General features: G+C 39.3%; 1 protein-coding gene across 5 annotated transcripts in view; it reads left to right on the plus strand.

Annotated features, from left to right (window-relative positions):
* Positions 1-4,186, plus strand: part of TRPS1 (transcriptional repressor GATA binding 1) — a 216,960-nt gene extending 212,774 nt beyond the window's left edge. For all 5 annotated transcript variants that reach the window (XM_056332086.1, XM_056332085.1, XM_056332087.1 and 2 more), the window contains one exon: positions 1,097-4,186. In XM_056332086.1, coding sequence (XP_056188061.1) covers positions 1,097-2,158 — 1,062 coding nt within the window. In that variant the 3' untranslated portion in view covers positions 2,159-4,186. The remainder of the gene's footprint in view (positions 1-1,096) is intronic.
* The last annotated feature ends 19,814 nt before the right edge of the window (positions 4,187-24,000 follow it).

Raw genomic sequence — 24,000 nt, forward strand, 5'->3', positions numbered from 1 at the left:
AACTGCCAGTACACCAAACAGAATGACTTTTAGGCAGTTTTTGTTGTTCTAACATCTGCGTAGTAGAGCAACACATACCAATGTTACAGCACCACCTTTCATTCACATAGCATTGCCTTCCTGTTGAGGGACCTTTCAGACAGGGCTGACTGCTGTCCTTCCTTGTACTATTGGGGTTTTTTTCTTCATGCAACAGTATTTTCAATTCTCATCTAAATATGTCACCTGCCCTGAGCTGGTGTGGAGAAGTAGCAAATGGAAACAGAAGTCCTTACTTGGTTCTTGCCTCTGCCTCTTCTGTGATGCTTTTTTCTTTATAGACCCTTTTTTCCCACCTTCGGGGGATGCCATCTGTCCCTCATGACTTAGTAGCACAACATCAGTAACATTTAGAAAGAAATACAGCAGGAATGAAGGATGGGGAGTTGGTACCAAAGTCCCAGGTAGACCTTTTGGTGCATAGGAATAGTTCTCCTGGGCTTTCTTCTCCATCTTTCTCAGTCCCTTTCCAGCCACTACCTATCTACTCACCCCCGCAGTGGACCTGCCTCTCTTTTGCTAGGTGACAGCATTCGTGGTCAGCAAGCCCTGTATTTGCTTGCAATTTCAAAGGGGAGTGAGTGTCAAGGTAAGTGTTACTCAGTTCTTGTCATGGTGTGATAGATGCAAACCCCTCCCCAGTACCAGCTCTGGTAACCTGGTGCATAGAATAACACTAGTACATAGGGCTGTGCGTCTCCCACCTCATCCCCAGCACTCAGCACCCACTTTCAGCATGGCTACTCCAGAACTTTTCAGGAGTAAGGAGTAATAAACGCTTTGACAGCTTGGATACTTCATACCTTTTTACGTAAACAGGTACGGTATGTCTAAGGCTGTTGACTTAGCTTGATAAAACAAACCAATTCATAGTTTACTTTTAGCCTGAGGGGCCAGGAACCAGCATTTGGGTGGAAATTTGGTCATTCCCGTAAAACTCTAACAATATAGCTCTTCTGAAAAGAAAAGATAAATTTGTGTGAGCGTGGTCTCACGGATTTGTTTAATTTGTCTTTCTTTTTTTTCCTTTTGTTCATTATGTGTGTGTTCCATGCAGACTCCCAGGCCTTTAAACATCATTAAGCAGAACAATGGTGAGCAGATCATTAGGAGACGAACAAGAAAGCGCCTTAACCCGGAGGCACTTCAGGCTGAGCAGCTAAACAAACAACAGAGGGGTAGCAGTGAGGAACAAGTCAATGGAAGCCCCTTAGAGAGGAGGTCAGAGGATCATTTACCTGAAGGTCATCAGAGAGAAATTCAGCTTCCCAGCCTCAGTAAATATGAGGCCCCAGGTTCATTGACTAAAAGCCATTCTGCTCAGCAGCCAATATTGGTCAGCCAAACTCTGGATATTCACAAAAGGATGCAACCTTTGCACATTCAGATAAAAAGTCCTCAGGAAAGTACTGGAGACCCAGGAAACAGTTCATCGATATCAGAAGGGAAAGGAAGCTCAGAGAGAGGCAGCCCAATAGAAAAATACATGAGACCTGCGAAACACCCAAACTATTCACCACCTGGAAGCCCTATTGAAAAATACCAGTACCCACTTTTTGGACTTCCATTTGTACACAATGACTTTCAGAGTGAAGCTGACTGGCTGAGATTCTGGAGTAAATATAAGCTGTCTGTTCCTGGGAATCCACACTACTTGAGTCATGTGCCTGGCCTACCAAATCCTTGCCAAAACTATGTGCCTTATCCCACCTTTAATCTGCCTCCTCATTTTTCAGCTGTCGGATCAGACAATGACATTCCTCTAGATTTGGCGATAAAGCATTCCAGACCTGGGCCAACTGCAAATGGTGCCTCCAAGGAAAAGAGTAAGGCACCACCAAATGTAAAAAATGAAGGTCCCTTGAATGTAGTAAAAACAGAGAAAGTTGATAGAAGTACTCAAGATGAACTTTCTACCAAGTGTGTGCACTGTGGCATTGTCTTTCTGGATGAAGTGATGTATGCTTTGCATATGAGTTGCCATGGTGACAGTGGACCTTTCCAGTGCAGCATATGCCAGCATCTTTGCACGGACAAGTATGACTTCACAACTCACATCCAGAGGGGCCTACACAGGAACAATGCACAAGCTGAAAAGAATGGAAAACCTAAAGAGTAAACCTTAGCACTTAGCACAATTAAACAGAAATAGGTTTCCTTGATGGGAATTCAATAGCTTGTAATGTCTTGTGAAGACCTATAAAGCACTTCATATAGAGAGCATGCCTTATCCAATATTAATTCCCTTATTCTTTTTTTTCTCTTTTCTTCTCTTTTTTTTTTGTGGGTTTTTTTTTTTTTTTTTCCTTTTAAATGAGTGGGTTACCAAGAAAAAAAGAACAGTTGGTTGGTGGCCAGAAGGGGGAGAAGATAATTATATGGGACATGGCCCACCAAAGCTAGCCAGAATGCAGTGAATCATGGCGAATAACCTTGAGAAAGTTTTACCGGACAATTAATACCTTTGCTGTTGTGTAAGAGACATAACTGGCAAGAGTGCAAAGATGTGTATACGTATATACTGCTGCAGGGGTGTAGTGAACATATGCACATTGTATATAGGAACTAGACTTGTTAAATATACAGATTTAAAAGGTCGTTTTCTTTTCTTTAATTTGGGCTAGTTTCTGCCCTACAACATGCCTTAGGATCACTTTGTCCTCAAAGCTTTGGCAGCAACTTCATCTAGATGTTTCTCAGACTCAGTTGATTTTTAGCTACCATTTTATCACTACATTCTTTCTGGCACACTTTACTCTAGGAAAACCATTTTGTGCAAATGAAGTCTCTAATACAGAAGCCACACTCCGGGTTTAATTTGCATAGAACAAGGTAACCTGCTGTATTTTATTTTAATATATTTTTAATATATTACATTTCTAAACCTTAAAGTCTAAGGTTACTTCTCCACAGGCTTAACATTGCTATACATACCAGTCAATCCCTTCAGTAGACTTATACCAGCTTTTGCTAAGTAGCATTAAATGTCTTCATAGTACTTTTTAATACTTAAAGCTTTTTAAAACTATCCATGAAGGGAAAGCTCCTCAGCATAACTGCTCAGGGAAATAGGGCTAAATAACTAAATATTAAATAATTGGTTAAAGGTGCTGTTAGACGAGCCTCCATGCTTGCTACAAGGGTGTACAAGAACTGACTTTAATCATTTTCATTTTAGTGTCCCAACCAGTAGTTTATTATTTTGCCACAGGGATGTAGAAGATATTACAAGCTACTGGATGCACTGTCAGATTAACTTATTTCATTAAAGAAGTTGGGAGAACAAATAGAAAAAACCTTATTTTTCTAGTAAATATTAATGTATTACATTTCAAATAATGGTGCCTGACATATTGAATAATTATTTTCTACAGTGTACGTATGCAACAAAGATATTCCATCATGCATTAGAGTCAGTTCTGGCTCTGCCTCGCTGTTTACATTTGCAAATGTAGCAAACAAGGTAATGAAGCAACTATTTCTATTGCAGTAGGTATCTTTTTTTTCTGTGTGTGTGCATTAAAGTTGTAAACGATAACATGAAATGAATGAAATTTGTTGATATTAATGGTATGGAAAAACAAGAAGGAAATGAAAATATTTTTATGCCTACTTAGGAAAAAAAGGGTAGCACTATTCATTCCAAGTACTTTTGTATTCTTAAGCTCTTAACTCACATTGTTATGCTTAAAATGATAAACATATATCCTCTTTTTATTGCTTTGTCTGTGTTTCAGAAGAAACATTTCAGAAATTATTTTGATAAGTGCTGTTTGACGATGCAGCACTGATGTTTTATTGCATTCTGTAGTAGCATTGCACTCCATTTTTACAATATTATGCAGTTGCTTTTTTGTTTTGTTTGGGTTTGTTTCTTTTTCGCAGTGCAGGGTCTTAGTTCCTTATGGTTGGATGGCAGGTGTAGCTCAACTGGTTCATGAATGTTGCAGCGAATGAAGTTTAAAAATGCCTTTCTAATATTATGTTGTCTTTTATTTCTCCATTCATGCATTTTATTTTTTAAAATGTTCTATAAAAATATCTCTGGACTAAGTCCTCACTTGAGATTATATGTAAAGGGTCCTATTCCAATCTCACTTACATGCCACCTTTCTCAGATTTTCATGTAATTGAAACTAAAGCATCATTAAAAAAAAAAAAAAGTTCTTGTATTTAACTCACCTGAATCTCACCACTCTCCCTTCTAGAATTTGGTGCACTTGTAAGATACTTAACCAGATAGACAGGGAGGTGGAAGATAAAAGGAGAGGTGACAGGAAATGGCTTTTAGGGGTTGGCAAAAGGAAAACCAGGGAGGGACTGGCCTAAACGTTCAGCACTTTGATAGTCTTTTGAAAAATAATGTGCCTAAAGCAGCTGGCAATGAACATCACCATGCATGAGAAGCACTTACACAGTTGATCACCAATGGTCTTGCTGACCTTGGCAGTATTTTAGGTGTTACATTTTCACACAGATGAAACGTTATTGCACAGTTTCTCTGAGTCACTAGGCACAGACAGACTATTGTTCAGCATTAGGCTTGCATTCCTTCCTGCTCCACCCATTGCTTCTATACTGGTGAGCAGCATATGGAAAGTCCCACTCAATCTGTTCGCAGTTGAGTCCTATAACCCTTTAATAGTGTTCTAGGTTAGCAAAGGATATTGGGCCACATTCTTTTCTTCTATTTTTTAGATGAATCTCCAGCTTGATATCAGTGCCAGACAAAGTCTGGTTATGTTTTTACTATTGTTCTCCAATAATAAGTTCTGACTTGGTTTTTGTGGATTTATTTTTGTTGGGTATTTTTTTGTTTCTTTTTTTTTTTTCTGTGGGGACTTAAATAGATTGCCCTCGTTTTGTTACGTCAGGGTCCAGTGTGTGTCCTTTTCAGCTTTTCCAAGAAACATGTTAGACTTGTGAAGCAGTGATTTTTATCAGCTTCAGAGGTAGCTGCCTGCCAGTTTTCAGTAGATACTGGTTTGACTTACTTCATCTAAGACCCACCAGTTCCTGCGGCTTCTTCACTGATGGAAGTTGCATCTTCATGGCAAAATATTTTAAGGGGGACATGCGCATTGTAAGACTTGAGCACCACCCTGTACTTCATAACACCTCTGGCTAAACTCAGAAGCAAGAGGCCAATAACAGGAAATACACATATCAGGGTTTGGGGTTGAGGAGAAATGAAATCTTATGAGTGCAAAGAACAAGACATATTTTTGAATGTTAGTATTGCACACCTAGGTGGTGCAAATAAAATTTGAAAAAAATTCATTGTTCTTGCCATGACATATTGAGATGTTCTAAGACTTCTGCTTTGTAAGAAATGGGATTTTGTATAGCCTGTTCTCTTTGATTGGGGTGGGGGGAGCACAGCTTTGTTTCTTAACAAGAGAGGTGACTCTCCCTCTTCCAGACCCCCTCACAATGGTTATTAATCAAAAGAAAAATAAAATCTGACATTGAAAAAGAATAATCTTGTTTAATAACTGTCAGATGGAAACCAATGTTAGCACACACAATTACTGCACCCACTGCATTTCGATCAACTTTACAACACTAAAAATTGAACTTTCAAAGAATCATTCTTTGTTCTCAATTTGTCAGTGTCTTCAAGGTGTTTTACTCCTCTTATTAAGGAATGGTAGTTTGAGATCTTAAAATGTATTACAAATTGGACCACAAAATAAGTAGATGGTACAAAACAAGAGGCTTTGCGGTGCCTGTCATTAATCAGATTGCAGAACAGGAACAATGTTTCCATTAACACCCTGTATAGAAGGAGCTGTCACACAGCATCGTCTTGCAAACCAGACTGTCTCTGAGTGGTCACTTGGTGGCTGCTGCCCCATGATAATGAAGCGGGAGACTAAGGTTTTCCAGAGCACTGCTTGCATCCAGGTTTTAAACTCCAATTGCTTTCCAAAAGAAGTTTTGCACCTAATTGCCACTGTACTGATGAAACTCCCCCTTTAATTTTTCGTGGACCATCCCAAAAGGGGGAGGGAAACTGAGTATTTGCATCTTGGTTTTGCCTAAAAAATACAGTGTTGCACATTGCAACTATTTTACAGAGGGAGAACACAGAGGCATCTCAAAAAGTCGAAGCATGCTGTGAGTGATAGATTGTTTTTGCAGTTATAGGGGCAGCAGGACAGAAGTGAGTGATGTTAATTGCATACGGTGCTGAAACATAGTGGTTGTGCAACAGGGAGACCTGATTTGGCAGCTGTGGATTAGTACCCATTTCAGGGATGGACTTTCAAGTCCATCTTTGGGCTGGACAGTGTTGCTTTGTAGTCACAACTACTTGCTTTATGTGCTAAGGATGTTGTCTACCATCTGCATTTTTTGCCCAGGATGTCTAAATATATTCCCGTTCTTGCTCCTGTATTGATTTTTCTTGGCTGACTTAACATGCTAATTCTTACTACTGGTCAGGAAAAGCCAGAGAGATTAGAAGTTCACTTCTGTTCAGCCAGAAGGGTAGATATATTTCCTTCTGCTTCTGTGGACACAGTTATGCTTGGCAAAGAATAGTGAGCAATTTGTCAGCATATCCCAAATGTGACAGATAAGTGAGAAATCCCTTCTAAACTTTTCTCTAAAGTGAAGATGGGCCAAGTAGAATGATTTACATAATTTCCTCACCTCAGAATAGGATTCCTCCCTACACTCTTCCTCACAATTCAATTTCATTTAGCCAGCTCTGGAAAGCTGGCAGTTGGTGAGATGCTACTTACACAGTAGTCACACATACCCCAATTTACCTCTTTTTAAGAGGATAAAAGACAATAATTTAATGGCTGCCAGCCAGATAACTACCGGTTTCATTTAATTTTTGGTTACACTTAGTAAAGTAAAATTCTTAGAATAAACATTGTAACAGCAACCACAATTTTCCATTCCTATCATTTTGGCCTCTGAGCTTTATGTTGAAGGAGAACAGGAGAAAAGGAAACATCTCAAAATGCCATTGTAAATTTAGCTTATAGAATATTCACCAGCAGGAAAAGGAAAAAAAAAAAAAAAAGAAAAAAAAAAAAAAAGAGTACTTCATAAAGAATGACTTCATGTTGCTAAAAACCATCATTAAACTTGTAGCCCTGATTTGACTATAGAATGTTGGCTCTTAATGTTTTGTCCTTACAACACATGGATGTGTTTTTTGTTTTGTTTTGGGGTTTTTGTTTTGTTTTTTGGTTTTCATAGTGCATGTTCATTTCTACTCACAAACATGTTCTTGGTGTATTTCTTATGCAAACAATCTTCAGGCAGCAAAGATGTCTGTTACATCTAAACTTGAATAATAAAGTTTTACCACCAGTTATAAAACAGATTCATGTCATTGTTTCTGGGGAGGATGTAATGTCATAGTGTCACTACACCATAGCGGGGTTGGGGAGGAGAACAAGCTAGAGTCGAGCTGCTCTGAGGGCATGACAGGGCCTGACAGCATCTCTGAGTAATGGCTGGTGATTACAGCTGAAAGGCAAAGGCAGCCTTGCCCAAATGGTAAAGCATGAAAAGAGAGGAGCTCCTTCAAAGACAGATTTGCCCTATTTGCAGTTCTTCTCCATTAAGGACTTCAGATGTGATCCAAAACTCATTCAGGATTTAGAGTGAAAGTCTCTTTCAGTGGGGTCTGAACTTTTTTCAGTACTCCAACAGCCTGGCAATATATTACTGGTTTTATTCTGCTTCCCAAAAAAGGACCAAATTTTGGAATAATTTTGAGATATTATGTAAGAAAGGCTGATACTGAAGTGTGATAGGTGCCCCAGGGTTACCAGGTCTGCGTTTCACACAAAGCCCATGGCAGTCTTTAAATAATCCCTGATACTCAGGACTGGGGTTCCACATCATCCACAACTTTTCCAGGAAGTCCTGCTCGCTCCCGTCACACAGGTTATTGACCCAATGGTGACTCAAGAACAGAGTGCCACCTACAACGTTGCCACCACCACTTCCTCCAGCAACCTTGGAGGTTTCCTCAGAGATCCCAAATCGGAGCACTGACCAAATCAGTTCAGCTTGGCATTTCTGTTCCGATGAGCTCACAGCCCAGGGTGGTATGGCTCCCAGCCATCATTTCCATTAAGCTGTAATTTCCTTTCTCTGTAGGATTTGTCTCATCTCCATGGATGAGATACTGTTCGCTCCCATACAAAATAATGTTTTAAAATAATAGAAAATGGTAAAATCTGTTTATAATGTTAAGAGTACAATTTTCTAGAGCTTAATTTTAAAAGCACCATGCCTAAAATAACTTCACCCTGCTATTCATTCTTCCAGTGAATTCAGATGCAGACCCTATGCATTTTCAATCTCTTTAATTTCCTGAGATTAATAAAAAATAATAACTGTGGTAAAGAAAAAAGAAGAAAAAAGAAATGCTTTCAGAAGCAGGGAGAGAGAGTTTTGGAGACATCAATTTTATGCTTAAACTTTAACCATTTTGAAAAAGGTGCTACATGCAAAAGCTAGTAAATATACATTGTGTAAGACTACATATGTGTATATATACACTGTATATCTAGGAATGTATATGTAAAGACTATATACATACACAGAGATACATATATATTCACACAGAGGAAAAGTGTATGTATCTACAGAGAGAGTTTAAAAATCTGGTATTTTCACCTGATTTAAGAACATCTTTTGAGGATACCAAGATTTAATCCAAATTAATGTTCTTGTTATAAAACTACTCCTGACTAATGCAGTCTGTCTTTAATCAGAGTTAAAATCAGTGTTTAATATTGCACTTTTGTCCCCATATACTGAAGCCAGCTTGTAATTGTAGGAGCTGATGACCTCAAATTTTCCTTTGTGGTTCTGCTGTTTGTATAGCCTACTTACAGAGTTAATGCCTTCCTCTTATAACAGCAGCTCCACATGTAAGCAGCTCATATAAGTGCACGCTGACATTGTTATCAGGTCTTTAGATGCGATTATAAGGTTTAAATTTGTGCCAAGAATCTAGGGACTTCTTGTTCTAACAGCAGTGTCCTTGATTATTTCTGATTTAAGTTTTTACTACTGCCATATCTTGACATAGGTCAGAACTCTGTTGTCCCAGGTACAGCCAGGCTGAGAATATAAAAGACAATACATCTGCTGGTAGCAGGTCCTGACCCTCATCAAAGAAGATTTATAAATGTATAAAGTTAAAAAAAAAAAGTATAGGAATACATTCTGATGCAGAAGAAAATGGACAGAATGAATAAGCAGTGTGCTTCATTATGTACAAAGCGAAGCGCTTTCAATATTACACTATTAATAGAATAAATGGCCTAGTTATCTTAAAACCTTATTTATTATAAATCAAACAACATTGTATTTATAAAATTGTGTTGACGGTGGGGATATAAAATCAACAAAACAGCAGAATGTTGGTGAAAATATTCAGTTTATGTGTCCACACTGGAAGAAGTTTAACAGTGACGGGCAATTATGCTGGACAGCTGGGACAACTGAAACCTGATTGAGGTAGAGTTTGTACTGCCACCAACTTCCTTTGATTTCCCTGAAGAGTCTGACTAATCCTTGTTTGCAGAACAACAACAGTATAGGTGGGTCATTTCTGTAAATGAAAGTGTCTCCTGCACATCCAAAGGAATAAAAGTGTCTTTCACACGTTGTGGTTACTATGTCAGTGAAAGTGTCTGATTCAATTCCAAAAGCTACTATGGAATTGACAGCTTAATGGTGAGATTGAGATGGTGGCAGTTCTGTCACCTACTTCCAAACAGCTGCATCAGTGCTGATAGAATGTCAGTGCAGTTGGCCAGAGAAGAAATGTGAACATTTAAAAGAAGAGAAAAAAAAATAAAAAAGAACAAAACCTTCTGTTACAACACTGTGTAAAGATGATGGCTGAAATCTGCCACAGAAAAACTTCAGGTTAACACTTTGTTTTGGAAAGGCTATACAGCTGCTGTGGCCCTACTTCTGAGTGGAATCATTTCTTTTACGATTTGTAGTACAAAAAGCAAAGCCCCAGCATAAAGTTAGCTCTCTTTTCACTATGGCATACTTGTAAGAAAATAAGACAATAAAAGAGTGTAAAAATGGATTAGGAAGGCTTTCTAAATTATCATTTCAAGGAAAGGAACTAGGTATTTTCTTACCACTTATTTTGTAAAGAAAAAGACTTGCAAACCAAAATGAGAATATTTTCTTTTCCTTTTAATGAAAGTAGAGTATTTTCCTCCCTGACAGAATCTGATAAAACAGGAAACAGATTTCAGAATATGAAAGGATAAGATGTGGAAGCCTTTCACAAAGGTAGGGTGATTTTTCAAATGTTCCCTAATGGTGACATTCACATTGCATACTTCAGACACCCAACTGTAAATACACATTACAATCCTCATCTTCCTACAGAGTCAGCCTAATGTTGGGAGCAGGATCTTATCAGATGTTCATAGCCATCCACTGGTGGGGTCCAGACGGGATGATCTCCAGAGATCCCTTTTAGCCTGGATAATTCTGTGATCGATTCTAAACAGTCACGAATTCAGTCAGTTTATGTTTCTCCTTTGTGAGTATAGCATATACAGCAGGGAGCGATTGGGAGACAAAGGCCAACAAATACTGAAGCACATTGATAGATGGAAATGGTGGCGCCTATCAAGAGCTGTCTAGTACACAGGCCTTTGAGGTCAGAGCTGGATGCAAGTACAAAACACCCCATTACACACATGGATTTTAACTGGAGCACAAAGATGGAACATCTATTTACATTTCCATAATAATTCACTGCAATAAATCCCTGGTAATTATACATTAACCTCTACAATTAAGCATAACATGCTAGACTGCTGATGCACTGACATCGCTATCATACTCATCAACACAACTCTTTGGCTAACTTCTACATTATCTATAAATCAAGATGGGAATATTCACAGGCATTGGATAATGGCTGTCTGCAAGGTTTATTGGCTAGAGTAGCCCCTGGCACATTTTGGCTTGAGCCAGCCACATGCTTTCGACCAGGTCCCTGTCACAGCGGAGGAGTTATCAGAGAGGAGACCATTCTCAGTTCTGAGGGGAAGGGATATGAATGGGTCTGTGTGGTACCCATTCCCTTGGAAACAATTTTCCAACAAGAAGCACCAAGAGCCATGGGATACATCCTGAGCCACTTGCCACACTCTTTCGGTGTGTGGGCACGTTGTGGGGCAGCAGGTTTGCACACAAAACTATGTGCCAGTGTCCTCAGACCAAAGAATGGCCTTGGCTGCTTTTAATTTACTAGCATTGTCATTGCTGCCATTTACTCTTTCTCCCTGTCTGATGAGGGTGGCAGGAGCAGCTTTAACTGATCTTTCAGTACCTGCAATCTGCTGTATTTGACTAGTAAGCTTTAAAGACAGAAGCACTTTCAGATTCATCTTATATATAGACAACAACTTTAGGAAGGGGGGGGTGGGGGTGTGTGATATTATTTAGCTCAGTTGTAGATCAAGACATACAATATGTACATAATAGATGTCTGCACTTGATCAAATATATCATATTCCTATTTTCTGTTTTCTTTCATTCTACATATTGTGGGCAAATCTTCAGTTTCTAGTAATACAAATAAAGAGACAATAACAATGAACGTTCCCATGCTTCCAGTTAACAGAACATGACCATCCATTCCAAGCTGTTATAATTACCAACACTTGTGAGACAACTCAGCTTTTCTTGCCCAGCAAAGGGCAAAGATTTTTTTTTTTTAAATCCAAAATGTTTCAGTGCTGTTGCAGAAACCTCTTTTCTCAAAAAGGGCTTGTTTCAACACATTTTTAGTGTGCTTTACTTAGAACTTAATAGGTTTTATTTCAACTTGCGTTCTAGGAAGATTTTTGTTTGACAGTAGAAAATTGCTATCTGTGTCTATGATCCACGTTTAAATGAGTACTCTTTCTAGCTCTTTCATGGAAGCCACTCTACAAACAAATCCTGAACTACCTTAATTAGTAAAAAGAAAATCTAGGTGCGACATTTTAACAAATCCATAATTATTTTCTTGGAAGAGGCACTAGATCATTCTCTGACATCACCTAAAAATTTAAAGCCGTAGACTGTTGGGATGTTTTTTGTTATGACATTGTACAACACCCTCTTCTCTGTGTGCTAGGCAAGCTAGTATATTGAAAAGCTTTTCATGGCAAATACACAACTGTTCTACATAACTTGTTTCAGATTAAGCAGAACAAAAAATGATAGAGATTAACTTACCTACACAGGCCACCAAGTTTGCACCTAAGCCAGCTTTCTCCATTTCCTGAAGAGAAATTCCCCTGCTGGGGAAAAGACATGGAATAACACAGGACAACTGTCTGAATTACGGGTACATGTAAGAGGGCAGACATTTGGCAGCAGAGCAACACCAACACAAAAAAGATAGGAATTTTGGATTGGAGCATGAGGGCTGGAAAAAGTATTAATGGAGCAAGAGTGAAATGTGTGATTATATTAAAAAAAAAAACTGAACAAAATATAACAGCGTTCAAACATGTACTTAGTAAAGGTTAATCATAATGAGTGCATAAGAGTATTTAATGTGCAAGGATAACAAAGGTCCAGAGATTCTGGGAGGTGTTGGATCTCACTGCTATTATACAAGTTATTGTCTAATTGCTGGGAACATGCCATGGAAAAGACAGTGCCTTTTCTCATTCTCTATCAACTGCCTGAGGCCATAATTTCAGGAACACTTTAAGCTGGAGATGTTGCCAAAAGAAGCAGTCCCACTCCTATCTGCCCTGTGCTGCTCTCTTCCTTCTACTGGCACAAGTATTTGTGTTTCCATGAGATGTACCAGGTCACGAAACTAATTGTCTCCCAGTTGACCCCAAAGAGGTGACTTTTAACCCCCATTGATTCCCCCATCCAGTTCCCAGCACAGTGACAAAAACACCTGTGTCAGCGGTAAGTATATGGTGGCAAAATGAGCAGTCAGTGATATGGAAAAAGGCAGTATGGGGTTTTTCTTGGCAGCTGATGTCAGTCTAAAGTGTTTAGAAACCTATAGTCTGGGGGCCTGTATTAGTCCTGGTTTAGAGCAGATTCTCAGCTGTGCGTCAACACTGAGTTTTGTTGCTTAAGATCTATATGCAGGGTGGGGATGAGGGGCAAAACCTCAGCTGCAGCACCCTGAAGACCTTCATTTCCCAGTGCTGGTAGCCACCAGACAGATGCCCCTTTGTCTCTCAGTGGCCATGGCTTAATTGTCCTTCAGTGGCACAGCTACCTCCAGTCTGCTTTTCTTCATGCAGAAAGAGTGGTCAAGTGCTCCCATTTTCTTATGCCCAACTACTTCTTAGTGCAAGTGCCTACTTTGCCCATGCCAGTAGAAAACTGGGGCAAACTGGGTTTATTCATTTCTAATACGGGTAATTGAAAGTTTACCTACTTTTTGCTCTTCATCCTAAACCACATTCTGTATTTATTGCTACGCAGCCCTTGTAATCCATAAAGCAGAACACTGAAACTCCTCACCAAAATAAGCCACTACAATCAAGACCACAAGGAGACACAGGGAACTGGATGGGGAAAGTTTCAAGGGTGCCTCCCTTCTTTCCTGTGGTTGTTAGATAGACATTTTTTAGTTTGTAGATTTTTTCCTTTGTTCCTTCTGTCTCCCTCCCGGTCTCTCCTTTGATTCCACTCTGCCCCTTACAGCTCATCATTGACTGCTGCATTATTTGCCTGTATGTTGCCTAAAACATGCCAATCTTTCTTTGACAATGAAACATCCCCAAATACCCTCCCAGCCTTTGCCTACAGAGCCACTGAAACCTTTGATTTGGATCAAAGTTGCAGGCTGTCTTCAGTTCAGGGTATTCCTCTTCTCCTTGCTACTTCTAGAACAATTAATGCTAACCTACTAAAACAGAGGTTGTGGTTGCTAATTAGACACCTGAGGCTGGAACTCCTCGGCTGTTCATACACTAGGTGACACCAGGCAATTGCACAGATGGAAGAGCTGCAGAGGGAAGGCAGGTGCTTTTATATTGTGCAACAGAGTGAAGACTCAGCATCGTTCTGCATTTTGGCCTTTGAAGTAAGAACACAGTTTGATAACAGCAAACCGTGTAGCTTTATCCACCTTCCCAAAGTAATTTGCCTCTGAGGACTCCAACTCTAAACTCCCTAAACTATTTATTGCCTATAATATGGCTATGTATGGGTAGGGGATTCATCTAGGACAAGCAAAGCACATACTGCCCCCAGCAGAGGTAACCGTTGTTACAGCTGGAATAACTGGGTTGGACATATTTTGACATCTTACCTGCCCCAGTTTATGACTTAGCACAACTCTGCAGAGCTTTACAGGAAACGGGAAGGCTTGGGAAGGAGGCCACTGTCAGCTCTCCCTGTTGATGTGGACCTCAGAGCGGAGCTGGGAGAGGACTGAGGATGGGTGGATGGGTGTGTGGGTCTCAGGGGAGTGTGGGGCACAGCACTGCAGCACTCACTCGGATAGATCTGAGGGTGCTGAATTTCCTTTGTCCTCCTGCTGGGTACCTTGTATTGCCCGTGGATAATACATCCACTTTCATTGCATAGACTCGTCCATATCATCTCTCTGTGCCTTGCACAACTCCACCAACACCAGTCTCTGGTTTGTGAACTATTTTCATTGAGTACAGAGGGCAGAAAGAAACTGGGGAACAGAGAGGAAGTAGGAAAAACTAAGAACTACAGATCACCAATCTGTAGTAAATGTAAAAATTATAAGACTCCCTGAGGTCCCACTGAAAGCAGAGAAGCAGAAAGGAGAGAAGGAGCTACAGCCAAATATTACGGATCTGTAGCACTACTCCATATATACTTTAAGCACATAGTCTTTAAAAATGAATATAGTTTGAGACTCTACTTCAAAATATATGACAGATCCTGGTTTTATAACAGCCAAACTATCAGTTTTTCTTGAAAACTGGACCTCTTTCTAAGGTATCTGAAGTTGTGGCACTGAAACACATGGAAAATTTTGGCCTAGAATATTTTAAATAACTTCCATAATTAATGTAAAAAGGATCTGGAGACTGGATAAAGAAGACAAAGCAGAGATATACCAAACACACAGCAGGCAATCTTGTGTGATTATGTCTGTGAGCTCATGCCAATGAATCTTTAAGGAGTGTGCAAGAAAGATTTATCTGTCCATCTTCTTATAGTGAGAGAAACCATAAGCCCAGCATACTGATTTCTGCTTCTCAGGTTGGATTGCAATAGTTTTGTGTTTTATTTAAAGTGAAATTTTCTGACAGGATTACAGAGTTTATTCATTGGGAGGTCTTCAGAACCCCTTGAAATGTAGCTTTCCATAAAACATTCTAGGTGAGACATCTAATATTGGTTTTAACAGGATTGAAAAACAGCTTAATCAATTAGAAAAATACATGAAATTTAGGCTTGAAAAATATCAATACTTTAGCCAACATCTCGCAAACCTGTAATTCTTTCACCTATGCTCACAAAATGTGAAGGAAGCTAACACGGTCTCATACTTCCAGCACTATTGCCTCAGCAATACGGAGTTAAATGAGCCAGTTAAATGAACCTACCCGTAGAACCTGAGGATGTAGAGACTATTGCCTAGATGCATAGAAGAGCATATGGGAATGTGAGATGCAGTAACAAACACTAGGCCCAGAACTTAAGAATATCCCTCTTCCTCACTGCACTACTGAGATAACAGAAATGGAATATTTAACACCTTGATTTTTTTAATCTTTCCCAACCCTTCCTAATTCCACTGGCTGGATACCTGCTAGAGTGACAGTCCACTCTTATTTTATTAACCCAAAGAACTGATGTCATTTAGTGACTCAAGATAATTTCATGTAGGTTATGGGTTTCCTTAGAGATTTCTTGTTTTAAGTATTGATTATTCCCAATCCTTTTTAATTCATAAAGCCTGGCCAGAACACAGCACAAAGGAAACACATCTCCCAATAATGGCCAAAGAGAAATTAGACCATAAGCCTTTGCCAAAAAGCAGACAAAAATTAACACTCCTGCCTTTCTCTCTCTCTCTTTTTTTTTTTTTTCTTTTTTTTTTTTACCTTGTAGTTCCCTCTGGAATTTGCAATTTTCTGACTGGTTTCTCCTTGTTATGCACACCTTCCCTCTTGTTAGTTTAGAGATGGAACTAGTAATTTCCCAGCTCTACTAATGTACTCCTACCTTCAGAAAGCCAGGATCTGAACAGCCATTGTAAGAATGCTTTTATAACTTCTTATTATATGAGTATATAGTTATAGAAGCATCTTGTTTTCTTGTAATGTTATAGCTGTCAGTATGGGAATGTAAGTGAAATGGATATGTGACATGAAGATATAAAGATACATGAAATTACTTAGATCAGCAGAAAGATTGTTTTTCATATTATGTTCCATTATCTAGATTTAATTCAGGCAAGCTTTTTGAGCTAAATACTGAAATCAGAAGTAAGGGCTATGTAAGTCCCTATGTGTATATGCATTTGTTCAGGTACATGAATTCATTCTGGTATATTCACTTTAAGATCTGCTACAGGAATATTATTATTCTTTAAATCTGAACAAGTGTTTGCAACTTCTTTATCCTGCTTCTTCTTTCCATATTCTTCCACTGAAAAATAATTTTTCCTTTTTATTATTTCTCCCTGCAGAATATTAACAATATTCTCCAAGTCTGATGTCTCTAATATATTCAGATTATTTAAGACTAGAATACAGTGATCTTCCCACCTAGGTAACCTTGCACCAGTTAATTTTTTTTCCATCATTGCTTTGCTAGCTAACAGAATTAGACACTAACAAAAGCACTCAAAATTACCTATGCAAGCATTATTAATATATCACCTATCACTAAGTTTTAGAGTTCTTCAAAACTTGAAAGCACATTTTAGTTTAACCTGAAATTATGTAAAACACTAACATGATTAAAATTCTATGCAACTGCCTGATTTTTTTGGTCAGTGCTTTAAGTTATTCAGTTTAGCCTTCCTTATTGCCTGCATTTCAGTGCTGCCATCTTGGGCAGATCAGTCCTAGCAGTGAGCTCTGGTTTCATCTTGCAGTTCCATCTGTTAACTTTGATCTGTGTCATACAGAGTATTTTCCACATGGCAAATACAATTATCTGTCAGATTAATATTGAAGAAAAACATACATATGATATATGCCCTAATGCATCTTGTATGTCTGTCCCATACACAAGAGTGAAGCAGAAGTCTCTGCAAGTTTGAGTAAATACAGATCTTCATTTGCTGGGTCATGAAATAGTCCCACCTTTTTTGATGCATCTTATTTTTGCCAAGGGAATGGTGTAAAAAAAATGTTTCTGTAAACACAGGCTTTGCCAGGCTTCTTACTGTACACATTCTCAAGTCCTTGTATGCTGGCTCAGTCCATTATTTTAATCTGGAGAAGGAAGTAAAAAGTTGTGTCCTACAAATATAACATTATCTATTACTTCATAAGATTAAAACTGGAATAATGCTAGAATAGGAATACATCTTGTTAATTAAAAAAAGACTGCTTTTCTAGATGAGAAGGAAGTTAGATTTCCCAAAGATTTACAAGTCAGGGAATCAAAATTCCCTGAACAGCACTGAATTGGGCCTGGCTGAGCCCCACTGCAGCCCACATAGTGCTGTGCTTGTATTGGTAGCTAGAAACGGGGTGACAGCACACCAGTGTTTTGACTGGTGCTGAGCAGTGCTCACACAGCACCAAGGCTGCTTCTCCAACCTGCCTGCTGCCCCCGGTAGGCTGGGGGTGGTCAAGATGTTGGGAGGACACATGGCTAGGAAAGCTGACCCAAAGTGACCAGTGGGATGGACAGTCCATACCATGTGACATCTACTCAGATAAAAGGTAAGAGAAAGGACAAGGGGGGGCAGCATTTTTTTATTTTATTTTCAACATTTGCTTTCCAGAGTAAACGCTATGCATACTGAAGCCCTGCTTCCCGGGAAGTGGCCAAACATCACCTGCTGATGGGAAGTGGAGAATAACACCTTTTGTTTCCATGTAAGCGACTTTTGCTATTGCTTCATTAAACTGCCTTTATCTTAACCCACAAGGGGTTTTTATTCCACCTTATTTTCTCCCTTTCCTGTTCTGCTGAGGAGAGGAGTGATACTACAGCTTGGTGAGCTTCTGGCACCCAGCCAAGGTCAACCCACCACAAGTACACAGCTAGTCTGAGAAACACCCTTTCTATTTAGTTTCATCAGAAAGCATTTGGGTTTTGTTTTAACCAATGAAAATGCGAACCTGAGACTCAGGAACAGAGATTTCTTAACCCTGTCCTATCACAGCACTATCCAAACTACCCAGCTGCAACAAGGCTTTTATCTTCATACACCAGGTTAACTTGAATAAGTAGTTCCTTGCACTGGTATCTCCACCAATCCCCCACAAGGTTTCAAAGGTTCATCTACTGTCCATGCTGTTTCTCCATCTTCTTCAGGCCAGTCCACCCACTTCTCACCTCTGCTGTGTCTAGAGTCTTCCTTCTTTGGGCTCCTCCACCCTCCCTCTACTTCATCCATACCTCTCATCATCCAGAGCTCCTCTTCATACTGTCCTACTTTTCCATACCCCTTAGAGCTATTTAACTACCTAGCAGGAAACAGCCACAGCTGCACATTATCCACATCAGCCAACTCGCCACCCCTGAAGCCAGCCCACAGCTGTATACTATCAATGTTAGTTAACCCAGCTTCATTCCTGTGTAATTCCTCTACACTCTCCCTAATATTCCAATCTAATGAAGGTAAATCTGGGTTATCCAGACATTTTATTGGCGATAATTGTTACCTTTCACTCAAATTTCATATAATTATCATAAATTTAGTATTATCTATGGGACTGTCCATGCAATGGATTGAACTGAATTTTATCACATTTTCAGTGGAATTACCCATGTTAAGTATATGAACATATTTTTAAAGACTCAGAGTTTAAAGCCCATCAAATGAAGTTGATACATCAATTGATTATCATCACTCAGACAATGTTCACTTAGATTATTTTTTTTTCCTGGCTTATTATCTTTCTATAAAAGAAGCCTAAATGGGAAAAACTTCGCCTGTAGCAAAGATTGGGTCAAACAAGCTTCATAACATACCTCATTGTCACCTGGATAGGAAAGGATCCTAAGATCCCAAGTACTTCATCCACTTCAGATACAACGTTCTACCACAACTATTACAAGTGTAATTGTAGCTAAAGTGTCTTTTTAATTTCTTGAACATTTTCCTATATAGTCTCAACTGATAAGAAAGAAATCCTTCCCTTTTTGAACTTAAAAATACAATGGATTTTTTGCTGTGTGTTGCTCTATAATTTCCATGATTTGATTTCAGTCATATGTAAGAGCTAAAATATGTGTCCAAATAGATATGAAATTGATTAAGGTGATTTGGGATGAAAGATGCAATAGAAATGTCAAATATTGCTACTATTCACTTCATTAGTGGTGGAACTAGCGAAGACTGTCTGCAGTCACCTTCTCATTTAAGACATTTGATTGTTTTCTTAGTTATTTTGAAAAAAGATAAATGACATCACCCTGGCTTAGCTGGAAGTTGTCTAACTCCTTGGTTTGAGTTGCAAATCTCATTCTTATGTTTTTTCTGGGGACATTAAGTATGTTGTGAGTACATGTGAAACTCCTGTGTGCATTAAAAAAGAAAAAAAAGTAGCTGACATTCATATAGTTCATTGTAACTCCCTAGAGCACCAACTATAAACGGTTAATAGTTCATTGACTGCATCACTCTAATTATGGGTAATTTCCCCTCTCTTTTCAAAATAGCTGTTATTGGTTTGTTTCTTAGAAATCTATTTTGTCTATTTATCAGCAATTTCAAAATTTTTTAAAATTTTTGTGGCAAGCAATTCCACCTAGCATATCAGCATATTTCATTATAAAATTGGCTGCTTATTGCAGTTATTCTTTGCCTAATATTTGTTTAGTACCTACAGCATGTTCAGTTCTGACAAAAAACTCCACATAAAGACAGTCAATTTTCTGAAGTACTTCAACTCTAAAAGCCAAGTACAAAGTAGAGGGATGCATTGAGAACTCCAGAAGCAAAGATGGCTTCTGGACAAGAGGATTACTTGAGAAGGTAAGCATGAATGGCAGAAATGGGGTCCAGGATTCAGCTTTTTAAATTGCAATCAATCCTTTTGTGAGCATTGTCAAAGAAACAAGGAAAAATCTTGGCCCTCTTGAAGTCAAAGGCAAAACTTCAATTGCTTTTAGTACAGTTCCTTCTGCTGTGGAATTTAAGGGACTTAGAGGGAGAAATAGTAATATTGGAGTGACTGGAATGTGGTGGACTTCCCAGAAAATGGATCATGGATAGTTCATCATCTTCTGAAATGTAAGATGCTGTTGACTATGTCTGGATACAGATTACTAGTCTAGGCAGGCCCTTTGATCCGCACATGTCTATAAAATACTTTCTGCCTCCACAGCAACTTCTAATCACATTTTCCAAGTCTTGTAATCTAGCCAAAACAATAACAGTAAATCATTGATATTCAGATATTAAGCTGGTATCACAATAGACAGGCAATTCTCCTGAAAGATCTAACTCATTATATAGGCTGACAAGGATTTGATCAGTGCTTTTATTATGCCTAATGTAGTTTCTGCATTTGAAAGAAATGGTTGTAGGAATCTTTGAAAGATTTGAAACCACCGAATAAAAGCTCAAAGACATTTTTTCCCCTCGTCTGCTTTCACTATCTTCTTAATCAATGCTTTCCATTTGTCACTGCTAATGGCATTATCCCTGACACCTTCTCCTGTGATTTTTTCCCCCTGCTTAAAAGCTTTCACTTCTATTTCTGTTATTTAGCCTTCGTTTTCCTTGTTCTGCTGACAACTGACTTTCTTTCATAGTCTTTTCTCTGGGTTTTTCTGGTTGTATAACTGTTTCAAAGCAGCAAGTGTCAGCTCAGTAGTTATGCAGTTCCAAGGTGGATCGGGGAGGGATCTGCCACGTTTTAGTGCAACTGTCTCTTCCCTGACAGTTACAGTCCAGTCTTCAGCATTTGAGTAGATGCAACGAACATCAGCATTTTTTCAAAGTTATTCAGAAAGATCCCATCTTTCAAACAAGTCCTAGGACTGTCTGCTGACCTCTCCACAAGTTCTGCCATGGCTTTCAAATAATTATTGTTCCTTAAATATTTTTTTCCTCCTCTGTTTTTATCCTGTTAAGTGAAAAGCAGGTTGAAAGGATCTTGTATTTATATTCCCCAAATTCCAGTTTTTGCTCCTTTAAATTTACCTTTACATTGTTTGGGGTTTGTCTTTTAGAAATAAAATACAAATTCCTGCCTCTACTACAATGAAATTTAAAAAATGCAAGAAATACTGTTTTATAAACCAAGACATACCAACATAGCCTCATACTTTTGCCTTGATGGAGCTTTCTTTCAACCAGAAGATGTTTCCTTTAATTCCTGTCGCTGATCAACTTATAGGTAATGCAGCTCAATACCAGTATTTCTAACCAAATTAAATAAAATCTTTACCTCATGATGATTTCATTTGAAACCAGTTTTGCTACTCTGGAGAAGAACAAAGGTTATCAGACTGAGCAAATCGGAACAGCTTTCTCCTTAGGACCAGGGAGATTTATCAATGTCGTCATCAGAATTCTGACTTTTTCTCTTCTTCCATCTCTACCTATTTATCCTCTATCTGCAGACCATAAGGTTCAGGTCGGAGACAGCTGTTTTACTGAGGGCTACTGTGGGGTTAATGTACACTGGGGTCTGTTGCCCTCTACTGGGCTGAGTGTCATACCTGTTTTACTTCCCACCTACTTGGTAAGTCACTGGAGAGGATTCTGTAAAGTTTGATCTGCAAATTGCTGCATCTTTCTGGAAGTCACTCACCTCCTTGTTAAGAGTAAAGGAGACCTTCAGTAACTGCCAGTGCCTGGCATTTGGTACAAGTTGAATGAATTTCTCCAACCTGAGGTTGCAGATTATCTTGGAAATGTTGGGGACCAAGAACTTCAATGTGAATGCAGTTGTGTTGAGATTGTGAAGTTCAGTGGGAGAATTTCTCCATTCTTGAGACATGGTCTATTTGGTCATATATGCAACTAGGAGAAAAATGTCTCATGGCTTTCTCAGGTTAATTTCCAACCAGATGTTACTGATGTAAATTTGAATTCTTTGAAGTGGTTTTAAAGCACTGTAATTGATCTTCAGCTGGCAAATGTGCATGAGATGTTCTGCTTAGGTTGCAGTTGCAATCCTATTATATGGGGAGTTCAGAACTCACTGCAAAGTCCATGCTATATATCAATTATTTTAATTTCTCAATTCAGCAGAAAGGATTATGAAAGGCTTGTTTCTTCCCTGCTGATATAATGAGCGATACATCAAAGATTTAGCATTTCATTAGTTGTAAAAGTGTTCTGTATCCATTTGCCTCTCTTCAAGGTAATTCCAGGATAAACTGAAGAGGAGGGACTGTCTAGCAGCTCCAATTGACTGCACTATGGGCTTAATGAAATATGAAGAAGGAGAGGGAGAGGTTAGAAATCTATTCATATGCTCCATGTTCTCAAAGTCTACATGAGTTTTGGGCTCAAATCACACCTTTTAGTGAGATAGACCTAGCCAAACTTGACTGGGGACTTCAAAGGAATGGCCAGAAGAGCAATCTTTGAGAGTTTTCTCTGGACCTTCTAGTTCATGACTTTCTGAACAGCAAAAATATTATATAGTAAAATTATATTTATCTTCCTTAGAAAAAACATGGGTGTTCTCAATGTTTTTGTGGTGAGTTGACCTTGGCTGGCTGCCAGACACACACACAGCCATTCTCTCCCTCTCCTATCTCAAGAGTATGAGGGGAGAAATTAAGGTCAAAAAGCTCATGGGTTGAGATAAAGACAGGGACATCGCTTACCATTTGCCATCAAGAGCAAAACAGACTCAACTTGGTGAAAATTAATTTAATTTATTGTCAATTAATATATATTGGGGGGGAACACACACAACAAATTAAAACACCACCTTCCCCCCACTCCCCACCCTACATCTTTGAGGCTCAGCTTCACTCCTTTGTTCACAACTCTTCTACGACCTCTCTCCCACCCTGAGCAGTGCAGAGGAGTGAGACATTTTTAATTTTATTTTTTTTCATTCAGTCTGTACAGTCCTTCTCTGCTGCTCTGTCCTTCTCACACTTTTCCCCTGCTCCAGCATGGGGTTCTCCATGGTCAGCAGTATCGATATCTGCTCCAGTGTGGTCATCCATGGACTGCAAGGGGACAACCTGCCTCACCATGGTTTTCTCCACAGGCTGAGGGGGGAATCTCTGCTCTGGTACCTCGAGCATCTCCTGCCTCCTTGGTTTTGAGTGTTGTTTCTCACTCTTTTTCCTTACTCTTCCACACTGCCATGAACCATTTTGCCCTTTCTGAAATCTCTTTTCCCAGAGGTGCCACCACCTTGGCTGACAGGCTGTGTCCTGCAGTGGGTCTATTGGAACTGGCTGGATCTGGCTGTGTTCAGTACCCCTGGCTGCTTCCCACAGAGGCCACCCCTGGGGTCACCTGTCACCTACACCTTGCCACGGACACCCAATACAGCTGTACAAACATCAATTACCTAAATCTTTCTCAGGAAGGCAGGAAAACTGATCTTTCAAAACCTGTTACAGTGAGGATTACAGACCGACCTATTCTTTGCCTTATGCACAGGCCCAGGCCATGTTCTGTCCTCTCCTTGGTTCCAAGCACCATGTTGTAAAGCTGCCCTGGGTGAGGAGCAGGCTGGGTGTTTGCAGTCTTGGCTGGAGAAGGATTCAGCAGGCAGACATCTGAAACCACAGAGCCTGCCTTTTCAGACTGAAACGTTTTAGAAAATGGCAGGCAACGCTAATGGCTTTACTCTAGTGATTTCCTCAGGA

This window comes from Falco biarmicus, chromosome 3 (assembly GCF_023638135.1).
Source record: "Falco biarmicus isolate bFalBia1 chromosome 3, bFalBia1.pri, whole genome shotgun sequence".
NCBI classification, from domain to species: domain Eukaryota; kingdom Metazoa; phylum Chordata; class Aves; order Falconiformes; family Falconidae; genus Falco; species Falco biarmicus.